This window comes from Dermacentor albipictus, chromosome 8 (assembly GCF_038994185.2).
Source record: "Dermacentor albipictus isolate Rhodes 1998 colony chromosome 8, USDA_Dalb.pri_finalv2, whole genome shotgun sequence".
NCBI lineage: Eukaryota > Metazoa > Arthropoda > Arachnida > Ixodida > Ixodidae > Dermacentor > Dermacentor albipictus.
Genome location: NC_091828.1, coordinates 90945333 through 90956692, shown reverse-complemented (window position 1 = coordinate 90956692; position 11360 = coordinate 90945333). Strand labels below are relative to the sequence as shown.

The window sequence follows — 11360 nt, the reverse complement described above, 5'->3', positions numbered from 1 at the left end:
TACATGCTTGCGCAAGCGAACGCCCTCATCCGGTGCTCCCGTCTTGTTACATATACGCATATTCTATCCATATCACCGCCTTTGGTTTCAGGCACGTGCTCCCCATTCTGATAGGGAATAGCATGGTGTACAGTGCCGACCATCGGACGAGAAAGGAGGTGATTGCTATAGCTAGTACGGTTTTATTCATAATGGGGGCCAAAGATACAGCAATTAGTTATCAGTTAAGAACGCGGCATAAGAAAAAAGAAAGCTATTCTTTTTCTTGTGCCGTGTTATTTCTTTGCAGTGTTTTTTATTCTGAGGTACTTATCATAGCTCATCCACCTGAATGTAGCATGAATCTACAAAGTAACAAATCCTTTTAGGTTCATGCTATGCTTGGGCGGACGACAACGTTCCTTTCACGGAACTTCGTTTGTCTCGCGGATTTCCGCAGAACTGATTTGCAGTATTCACTGTTTCCGCGCTTCGAGTGGTGCATTATTTCGCCCTTGCTCTGCGACCCGATAGCCTATGCCGGTGTTCTCAGGTGGTAGAGCGACTGCCTCCGGAAAGTCGTAGGTTGGACCCACGGAATAAGACAATACGACAATCCCTGAAATAGAAGCATGACTGCGTAGCTTTCTTTACGAGAAAACGCGTATACACGTTTTTTTCTTTCTTTTTTTGTAGCTTCATGCTACATTTGGCGGATGAGTTTTTTTTTCTTTCAACACATACGACGAGCAGATCTCGTGCCGTGCGCTATGCCATTTCTGATCCGACAGTAAGGTGACGACGGAGGAAGACAGTGAGTGGCAATGACAAAAACCATGACGCCACCTATCGCATTCATGAAATCCGCGATGTCTGAATTAATGGCAACATTCGATTCATAGTTACCGCGACATGAGAAGGGGAGGAAGAGAGAGGAAGTGAGGAGGGAACAGGCCTTGATGTCAACCTGACGAGCGTCTAGTCTACCAAGTCTAGTCTCGCCTAGTCCACCTTACACTGGGCGTTAGAGAAAACTCGGAAAGAAACGCGTGTATTTCATATTGTCCTAAAAACAATCTAATGAACAAGTAAAATTTGATAACAGTGTAGTTCAGTATTTACCTCGTTAGTGCAAGTGGCGGACATGAAGTGGAAGACAAAAAAAAAGAGATTTGTAATGTCAATGACGGGGCAGGGAAGCGTATCGTGTTTTTATGCAATTTATGATGTGGCATATGCACTACAATTTATTGCAGTGTGACACAGTGTGAAAGATACACGCCGGAACAGTTTGCAGAGAACCGGGAGAGGACTTAGATCTGAAAGGACATTCTCAATGGTGATATTAGCTTGGGATTTTCCGAACCCAGAGAGAAAGAAAGAAAGCAAAGAGAGGATAGGGAAGGAGGTCAAACTCGCGAAGGTCCGGCTTGCTACCCTACACATAGGGCCATAGAAAATTCAATAGAGAGACGAGTCTTTCACATTGCCTAAAGACATTTCTCGAGCGAGCTAAATTTCCTTACAGTGTAGTTTAACATTCCACTCATTATTGCAATGTTGTTGGCATGAATTGCAATACGGCAAAAGGGTTGCAGAGATCAATGGCGGAACAATGAAGCGTATCACGTTAATACGAAATTACACATGCGGTATGCACAAACATTTATTGAACCGCGACGCATTATGTGACATCCAATGCCGGAGCAGTTTGCAAAGGACCGAGAGGGGACTTCCGTATCAGAAATGACACTCCATGCTATGCCATTCTTTTTTCTTCGTTAATGCACAATGAACACTTGCAACTCTTTCTCTATGCTTTTGTCTTCTGCATGCGGGACGGCAAATGATGCTTGGTTGGCTGGACTGGCTTGAAGAATTGTTGCGCACTCGATCTGTCTTGTTATGATCGACGCATGAGCTTTTCAAGACGGATCCAGACTCCGTCCGCGGGACATGCAATGATGGAGTACGTGTGTCGTTTCAGTTCACCCTGATTAAGAAAGAGAAAATCATCAAGTTCGTGAATGAGGGTACAAAATGCGTATTACAGTGCTAAAAGAATCTGGCATCGGCAGCGAACAAAAACGGGCTGCCAACAAAAAATTCAACAGTCGTTGACTCGTCGCCTAAGCGTGCCAACGAGCAAATGCCCTTTGGTTTTTACAGCGACAATTACCTATAATATTATTCCCAGCTAGCGCTGTCCCAACTGGTATAAATTATTAATTTCTCCTGGTCTCAAGTTCACCAACTCCATTTTTCACGATATGAACGCTGCACCTATTCATTAAGAATGAGTGTTCCATGGGTAGATGTTCAATTTAATTCTGGGGCTTTAGAAGCCCAAACCACGATATCATTATGAGGCACCGCGTAGTGTTGAACTCCACATTAATTTCGACCACCAGCGCACCTTTAACGTGCTCCCAATGCACGGGACACGGGCGTTCTTGCATATCGCCCTCGTCATACCAGTCGGTAGTCTTCCGGGAAGGGACGGCTCTTCCCATGGACAAACATTCGAGATACGCAGTGAAAATCGACACCAACTGCTTAAAAAAGAAAACGAACACACGTTGAAAGCTTCGAAACGCCGATCGGCCCCGCGTTTCGGGAGGCGAACATGTACGGACGTGCCAGCACGCCAGTATTTGCGTTTGTGCCCCAGCGTAAAACCGGGTCCTTTTCACTTTCTCGCGCTCTTCGCGTTGGGGCATTGCAACCCGAAATCCCCGGGCACGGCGACCGAGAATGGGCTTGCGCTTGAGCATGACTCGTTCTCTGTCCTGGACGAGGGGCGGGCTTCGCTGGGAGAATAGCATTCACATTTTGTTCCCGAGCAGCTTGCTCAATTCAGCGCTCTTTGTTTACGAATGCAATCAAACACCTTAATAATGCAAACACCTTAATAATGCAAACACCTTAATAATGCAAACACCTTAATATTGCAAACACCATAATAATGCAAACACCATAATAATGCAAACACCTTAATAATGCAAACATCTTAATAATGCAAACACCTTAATAATGCAATTAACATCCTTAGCCTACTGTCCGTCCGTCCGTCCGTCCGTCCGCCCGTCTGTCTGTGTCTGTCTGTCTGTCTGTCTTTACTCCGCTTTCTTCGTAATAAAACAAACTGTTGAAAGTTGTGCTGGGCTGATTCGAAACCATGTCACACGGCTTCCTCAAGCACAGCAGCCCGACGCGATAGCACTGCACCGCGAAAACACAGGTTCAGCGAGGGATTAATTCTCCGGGATAGCACACGCAGGCGTGTCCCCCGTGCAGTCTGAGAGGCCGCGCATACAGAGGAGGACTTCGTGCGCCAACCGCTAGGTGGTGCACCGTGTCTAGAGAGAAGCATGGTAGAGGAGCCCGGTCGTGGCAAACGGCTCCTACAGATGACGCGTTTCGACGGCGGCAATACGGTGGGACGCTACGTCGATGTTGTGGTTTCTGCCGGAATGTTTTTTAAGACGTGCGGGACGATACGCACCACAAGTAGCGAGACAGCGGAAGAAGTAGCCATAGCGCTCGCAGTAGCTCAGGCTAACACAACCGTGATAGTCAGCGACTCTCAGACGGCAATAGGAAACTTTGCCAACGGCCGAATCTCCCCGGAGGCACTACGCATTCTTCTTGGAGGAGGTCAAAATTGCAAAACAAAGGTGTACATAACATGGAAACGCACTCGCACCGTGGCAGAGGACGGCAACAACGAGGCGGCACTCGACGCGGCTAGAGGACTTACGGACCGAGCCGCAGTCGCACGTGACACCCCGACACCCTCCGGACGTGACGGTGCAGTACATGAGGTGGTTGGAAGTACAGGTAGACAACATAATGACATTACGAAACACTATAGGTTACAGAGGGGCATATTCCCGCGACCTCACCCAAAATTATCGAAAAAGCAGTCTGTCGCATGGCGGCAGTTACAAACTAGGACTTATCCGAATCCTGCACTCTTGCACATCATACATCCGCATATATATCAAACGGACAAGTGCAACACATGTGAATCCAGAGGCATGCTGGAGCATATATTATGGGAATGCCGAGGGATACATAACAATAACGAGAACGCGGCCTCTAGCAACAGCCTTCGCACGCGCTGGGAAGCCGCGCTGCTCAGCCCCACCCTCGAGGATAAACTATGGGCCGTCCAGCGGGCCGAGGATGCCGCCAGGGCCGACGAACTCCAGGGCGTCACCTAGGCGGGGCCTTTGGCCTTCCCCACCAACTCGCAGGACACGCAATAAAGTTATTTCCTCCTCCTCGTCCATTCCTTCGGTTGCGACTTGGCCCTCTCCACTTACCGACCTGGTCAAGCTCCAGGTCACTAGGTAGACGTTACTCCTGCAACTGAGAAGCTACCGCTTTGGAAATCTACGCATTTGCAACGCTATGCGTTGGCAATGGGCGCTACCGGCGTCCTTTGAGTGTTTTTGAGAATACCGGAGGGTATCTCAAGCACTTGTGAGAGTCTCCAACAATACGCAGATGTCTCACTTATAATTGGTATTCAGCATTAGTTGCGAGAAGTAAGGATTAACAGGATTCTAGTGATTTGTTTTACATAGCTGCGCCACGCATCTCGGTGACCGCGCTCTACTATGCAACTGCTGCCGGCGTCACGGCGAGAGAACGTTGGTAACAGCAAGCAGCAGTGAGTTCTGTAACGAAATCGAATCTAATTGAGAAAATTATAAATTATTTTGGGCTGCAATGCAACCTTGCGATTTTCTTTTTTTCAGTGGTCGAATGCATTAACCTGATTTTAAACGGGACATTTCGCGTCGTTAGAACAATAGAACTAATACCGCGTATTTTCATCGAGGCGGCGCCAGTAGATAACTCGCGCGTGACGTCACGATCGCAGCCTAATTCTTGCTGTAATGGCTGTCCAATGGGGCGCCTGGGATGACGTCCGTGTATGAAATGCCCTGCCCCGCGGATCACCTGCTTCCATGGAGGACGGAAAGCCCAGCAGACACCCCGGCCCTACCAGCTCAGCTGGAGACTGATAGAGCCGTGGGAGATGCCAGCGGACTCAGCTGCTCACAGTGCTCCATTCCCAACAGTGCGGCTAGGATTACATCAGTGCAAGCTATCGGAGGGTAATAAAAGCAACTCGTCAAATACGCTCTCCGGACGCAACTCGTCTGACCAACAAAAGATGCCGGGCGCCGCCCAAGAAGTGTCAATAAAGCAGGAGCGTATGGGCCATTGCCGCTTTCCTATAGTGGCCTCCTCTTCCTTACTTTAGGCCCGCTGTTTTCGAGCGCATACCCTCGGCTCAAAGCTGGCGTGAGCGATCACGCCCGCCATATAATGTCTTTTTAAATTGGGGAAATGTCGACCCAGCTCTCGAGATTCGAGAATCTAATCTCTGAGAGCTGAAATCGATGACCTGCCCAGAAGCCCACCAAAAAAATGAACTATTCTTCTTTATGCACAAGCAAGGCAGAAAGCTGTTGTAATTTTGTGGAATATGCGTATAGGTTGCCTTCTTTTTACAGTTAACATACTTTTCGAAAAATCATCTGTGTAACGCAGCAAAGTTCTACACGCTGAGCTGGGTTACCACAAGAGTCAGACATTATTTGCATGAGGAATCGCAATCAGTGATTGAATACGTACCAAATTTTCTCTCATTAAGCTCTTGACTTACTGCCTCGCGGCACATGCTGCAGTTTACGAAATTCAGCCGGTGAATTCAAAAGATCTATTGACGTGGAAAAGGTTCCAAAGATGACACCAGTTTCAAATCATGCGCTCCCAAAATGTGCATCGGAGTTCCGGCTAATCTTGTTCTGTGCATAAAAGGGCGCATCGTTAAAGAAGCAAGTGGAACAACGGCGAATTGTTACCGTAACTTTGAGGGTGCTTATTTCAAAACTGGTGTTAGTGGGAGAAAAAAAAAAGACAGTTCCAAACAAATGTGTCGTCCCTTGCTCGATACGTATATTGCAGTATGCGCCCAAGGGATGTTAGTTAAATGTTGATTAGCGAAGTATTGATGGTTCTTTAACTTTGTCTACGTACTGCGATTTCTTGAGGGATTGATGTCTGCCTCAGTGAGTAACGCAGCTGAATGAGTATACTTGCGATATATTTGACAGGCGATTAAAAAAACTATATTACCTCCAACACGAACACCTGGCATATAGAAGGATGGCCTCTTATTGCAAGTTTAAAGAGTGTTAAAACACAATGAGAGGGACACACGTGCATACAAGTGTTGTTTGAACTTGCAGCATGTCACGCAAAGCTTCTGAGACAGAAGTATTCAAAGGCTCCTTACGTTCACGTGTTTCGCACCTAGATGCAGCCGAAATCGGTGCACGAGCTTGGCAACAACGAGCGCCATTTCCAGCTGCGCCAGCTTCATGCCGACACAGTTTCGAGGTCCCATGCCGAACGCTTGGAAAGCAAGCGGGTCTCTAGATGCTTTCTGTTCGGGAGAGAACCTGCGCGAAATGAAACACAAGGCACGGCGTTGTCAATGCAAGGAGAATGCAAAGACGCCGTCTTATTGTACATTGGACGAACGTTAAAGAACGCCAGTTGGTCAAAATTATTCAGCAGTCGCGCACTACGGCATGGCTCGTAATCATTTCCTGGTTGTCGCACACTAAATCCAAAACATTTTATTTATTGCAACGTGCCTTTTCAAGAAGCGCGACGCCAGCCTTACAAATGACCCAGAAGAATCAGAGGAGTGGAGGTACTTGTTGATTTAGTAATTTAGCTGTCAGGAAAAAGTGAAGTCAGCAAATTCACCGCGCAAAGTCAACATCCTTTCTTACAATAAATTGCTAAAGTTGAAAGAAAAAAACGGGAATCTTCCAGATTTCTGTAACGATCGCTTATGCACAACGGACTGCCGCACACAGGAAACAGCCTCTTGGCTGTGTTAGTCGACGTCAAACAACAAGAAGCAATACTGGGACATCGGTGAATAGACATTGCTTTTGCATATAAACATTTATTCATTCATCTTTCGGAATTGCGGACAGTGCCAACGGTAACTTATCTGGCAGAGCAGAGACCTTTGAGCTCTAGAGGATGGTCATGTAATGTTTCTGGTGTCCCTGTCTGCCCCGAGACACAGTGCCAGGTGAAATCGTGCCGTTGGTCACAGAGGCGACACACGTGAAGTCGGAGTTGTTTAACAACCATAACTGTTGTACGAATGATGCATCAGACAAAGTATCCTGAGAACACGGGATCACGGTTGCTGGCTTCGCAAAATGTCGGGCTTTACTCCGAGTCGCTCCATTGCTTTGAGGTATTTAGATGACGGGCCCATTGACCAACGCGGATTTCGTGACCGTAGATTAGTACTGATATGAAGTGCTGTGCCACACGTGTCATACATGATTCGTTCTTTTTATGTTACGTCATAGGCAAGTAGCCTATATATCTAGATCACTGTCGCTGAAACAAAACAGTGCGGTACGTGCTCTTGGATCGTCTCCGTCACTCTGCCACCCGCTACAACAGTGGCGACGAGGGCGACCACCCCGCGGAGCCCCCGCCACGAACAGCGGCGTCTCGGTAGCGCTGGGAGTCCTGCTGGGTACTGAAAGTAATCGAGTCTACGGAGCACCGGCGGTCATGGCCCTGGCTACGAACCTCGGTACCCCAAGTTTCGACGAAAATCAAGATAAGTGGGATATTTACTTGACTCGACTGGAGGCATTTTTTGAAGCAAATAATATTAAGACAGATGATAAGAAAAAGGCGCTCTTGGTTTCGACGCTATCAACGAAGACGGTAGGCGTTCTTGCTGGACAGTGCGCCCCCCAGAAAGTAAACGCCCCGAGTTACAAGGACGCACTTACCATCCTAAATAACCACTATGCGCCGAAGACTAATGAGGTTGCCGCAAGTTACAAGTTCTTTACAAGGGATCAGGCTGCAAGCGAATCTGTCCGGGACTATGCTGTTGAGCTAAGCAAGCTTGCGGATAATTGTCACTTCGGCGCCAGTTTGGATCGTATGTTACGGGACCGCATTGTGTGTGGCATCCGAAATCGGGCGGTGCAGCAGACGTTGCTTGAAAAAACTGAGCTCACACTTGCCCAAGCTGAAACGATTGCCATAGCGGCAGAGACAGCCGCACTGGAAGTAAGCGCCATACTTGATAATGAGGCAGCGGTGTGCACTGTAGCATAGAGAAAGGGGTTGAACAAGAGCGGACACTCGGCGAAAATTGGAAATAGGAAACACGTCACGCTATGCTTTTAACATCGACGAATTGGGGTCGCGAGCATCGAGAAAAAGAAGAATGTGAAATGAGATTAACAGAAATTGTTTTATTTTTTTTATTCTTTCCCGGAAAAATTAAAAATATCTGCGTGTAAATTAAGTTAAACTTTGCGGCTTACTTTCGTTGCCTAGCGACAGGCGAACTGGCGAATGACGAGCCAAATGTTTACGTCATTCGTCAGACTCGCCGCCGAAGCGAGAGCGACCGGCCGCGCATCTGAGCGTTGGCCTGTTTGGTCACCCGTCTGACCGTTTTTCTATTTTGGGATTTAGCCTGGTTTGGTGCCCTCCCGGCGAATTATTGCGTTCATTCGGAACTTCGACAAGGCAGCACTGCACTATCGGACTACGGCAAGGTGAGAAACTTTGTTCGACAGCCTGCGACGCACTTCAAGCAATTAGGCTTACTGCCCGGCAACTAAGCTAGACTTGTGACGCAGTTAACGAAAAACAGCGTGGCCGTCGTGGAGCAGTTAATTTGAATTAAAGAATCTCACTGGGAGATGTTTGCGACGCTTCCTGTAAGCCCCAATATTGTTTTAACTAATTTCGGTAGTTTTTGGGCACGTTAGTCGCACAGGGTGCTGTGACGCAGTTTCGCGTGTACTGAATTTTACCGCGAGATGTTTCGGCGCTTTCTCTGACTGCCAACATTATTGAAACTAATTTCATTACTTTTTGGGCCACCTTTCGAGCACAGTGGGTGCGCCTGGCGCTGTGACTCGGTTAGCGAAAATCAGCTCGGCCATGGTGCGCGGTTTCGCGCTTTAATGCACTGACAAGTTCATGGCGCTGTTCTTTCTCTGACGCTAAACATTGTTGAAAATTATTTTCTCCCTCTTGGACTTCATTAGGTCAGCAAATCTATTTTCATTCATTTATTCATACTTATTCACCCCCATCCCATACCCTTGTATGCCCTGAGGCATTTATCCTCGCATTAAAAAAAAAATATTTTCGATACTTTTATGTTATGAGGCCCGCTCGCCGCGCCTGTTGTGACGCAGCGAAAAGCAGCTCGGCCGTGGTGACAGTTTGGCGCTATCTGAATCTTATTCCGACAAATTTGTCGCAATTTTTATGTCCCCGCAACAATTTAAGCCTTCTTTCGGTACCCACGCTTGTCGAAAACGCGACGAGCAATCGTCAAGAGTGATAACACGGGAGTGCGTTGCTTGCGCCTTTCAGAACGCAGAAGTGATAAGCCAAGGAGCTCAAACGCCAGGAACTAGTAACTCGAAATTCTGTCTTCTGAACGGCACCCACGCATTTTGTCTTGAGTGCGAGTAGAAGGAATTCTGCGAGCGTCCAGCATGCTCTGGTTGAGAGCCTGTGTTGTGGCCACCTCTGTGTATTAGTAGCGTACTATCGCATCGGTTGTAGCCATGTTCGCAAAACGCGCCGTTGCCCGCGCATTCGTGCCATTAAAGTGCAGGAAATAAGTATTGGGAAGAGGGGAATGTTTGGAATTAGAATGTGTTTGTGGTATGTACGGTATTGCTTGGGATGAGTCGGGTATTTTCTACGCCGTGTGTGTAAATACGAACTGCTTTTGTTTGTAATGCCACCCACTCACTACTTTCGCACGCTTCGCCTCTACAGGCATTATTCTTACATGTTCATACCAAAATAACGCTTGTAATTTTTTTCAGCTCACGTCGTCTGGTGGAGCTTCCTGCGGAAACTACTGCTGCTTACCTGGCGCCACAACGCTGGATGAATGCATAAAAAGCCCGCGACGAGCATTTACAAAGAATAAAATAAACGTTAATTTTTCCACATTTCACAAGGTGTCTTGCGTCTTTATGAAATTGCACGTGGCACATATTCAATGGAGGCTTGTGAAGATCGTTCGCGATCAATTTTACTTTATAAAATAATTTGCACATAAACATTTAATAAATAAAAAATAAATATGTAAATAAATATTTTCTGCAAAACCAAAAAAAAAACGGAGCCGGCGTGACGCGCACCAGCTAGAATTCAAAACGCGCGCGAACAAAACAGAAACCGGAAGTGTGCTTCAGGTTTTAACATCGACGGCTTGGTGCGCTGCAGTCAATTCGGCCGCTGGGCTCTATGGGAGTGTCCCCTCTTATTGCATTCCTTTCTCTATGACTGTAGCGAGTAAATCGCGCCGATATCAGACTTTCACCAAAGATAAGCAAAGCCATACTGAGTGCGCACGCTGCGGAAACTACGATCACGATGCAAGCGACTGTCCGCACAAAAAGGAGCAGTGTTTTCGCTGTCGGAAGACTGGTCATTTCGCAAGAAAATGCCGCTCCCAGTCGGGGCTCCGCGCTGGTCGTAGGCGCGATGGCGTCGGTAACGCAGTTCATTATGAGAGCGCTGTATCCGAAACGGAGGAAGGCGATATTTCATCAGTCTTCACATTGCAGGAATCACGGGAAAAGAAATCTTTGCTCCAGGCGTTCCGCAGAGTTATCCGCTGGGGTGGCGTGCCCTTGAACATGATTATTGACACGGGATCGCCGTTTTCTATCATTCCGCAGGAGGTGTATCTAAAGCACCGTCTGAGTTGGCCACGCTTATCGAAATGCAAACACACGCTCAACTGTTACTTGGGCAAGCTACCCATTGTCGGTGAACTGCACCTTGAAGCCAATTTCGCGGGGAAGACTACCTGCTACACTGATAGTTACAGGCTGCTCGGGTCCCAGCCTTTGCGGAAGGGACTTAATCCAAGCGTTCTCGCTTTTGCCGTCGGGGTTTCTCGCTGTGGTTCAATCGACGTCAGCAGATCCCGACAGCCTCAGGACAGAGTTTCCTGCCCTTTTTGAGCCAGGACTTGGATACATTCAGGGGCCATCTGTGAAATTCCACATTCGAGAAGGCGCCCAACCGAAGTTCCACAAGGCGCGGTCAATTCCTTATGCTCTTCGTGAAAAAGTGGAAAGGGAGCTGGACCGTTTAGTAGATCAAGGCATATTATCGCCCATAGCACATTCTGAGTGGGCGGCGCCAATCGTACCAGTACTGAAGAAAGACGGTTCCCTTCGCATCTGCGGTGATTTCAAAACCACAATCAATGCTGCGTGCATAACTGAGCACGTACCCGAGCAGTACCCTTT

At 47.7% G+C, this 11360-nt stretch overlaps 1 protein-coding gene and 1 long non-coding RNA gene across 3 annotated transcripts in view; one reads left to right on the top strand and one right to left on the bottom strand.

Annotated features, from left to right (window-relative positions):
• Positions 1 to 1627: 1627 nt before the first annotated feature.
• LOC135911351 (cytochrome P450 3A41-like) overlaps positions 1628 to 11360 on the bottom strand; it is a 43612-nt gene continuing 33879 nt past the window's right edge. For both annotated transcript variants that reach the window (XM_070523695.1, XM_065443582.2), the window contains 2 exons: positions 6296 to 6461; positions 1628 to 1972 (listed from right to left, as the gene is read on the bottom strand). In XM_070523695.1, the coding sequence (XP_070379796.1) occupies positions 1883 to 1972; positions 6296 to 6461 (256 nt within the window). In that variant the 3' untranslated portion in view covers positions 1628 to 1882. The remainder of the gene's footprint in view (positions 1973 to 6295; positions 6462 to 11360) is intronic.
• On the top strand, positions 7460 to 10054 carry LOC139048489 (uncharacterized). Its single transcript, XR_011507739.1, has 2 exons — positions 7460 to 8621; positions 9918 to 10054. It is a non-coding gene; the product is annotated as an uncharacterized lncRNA (long non-coding RNA).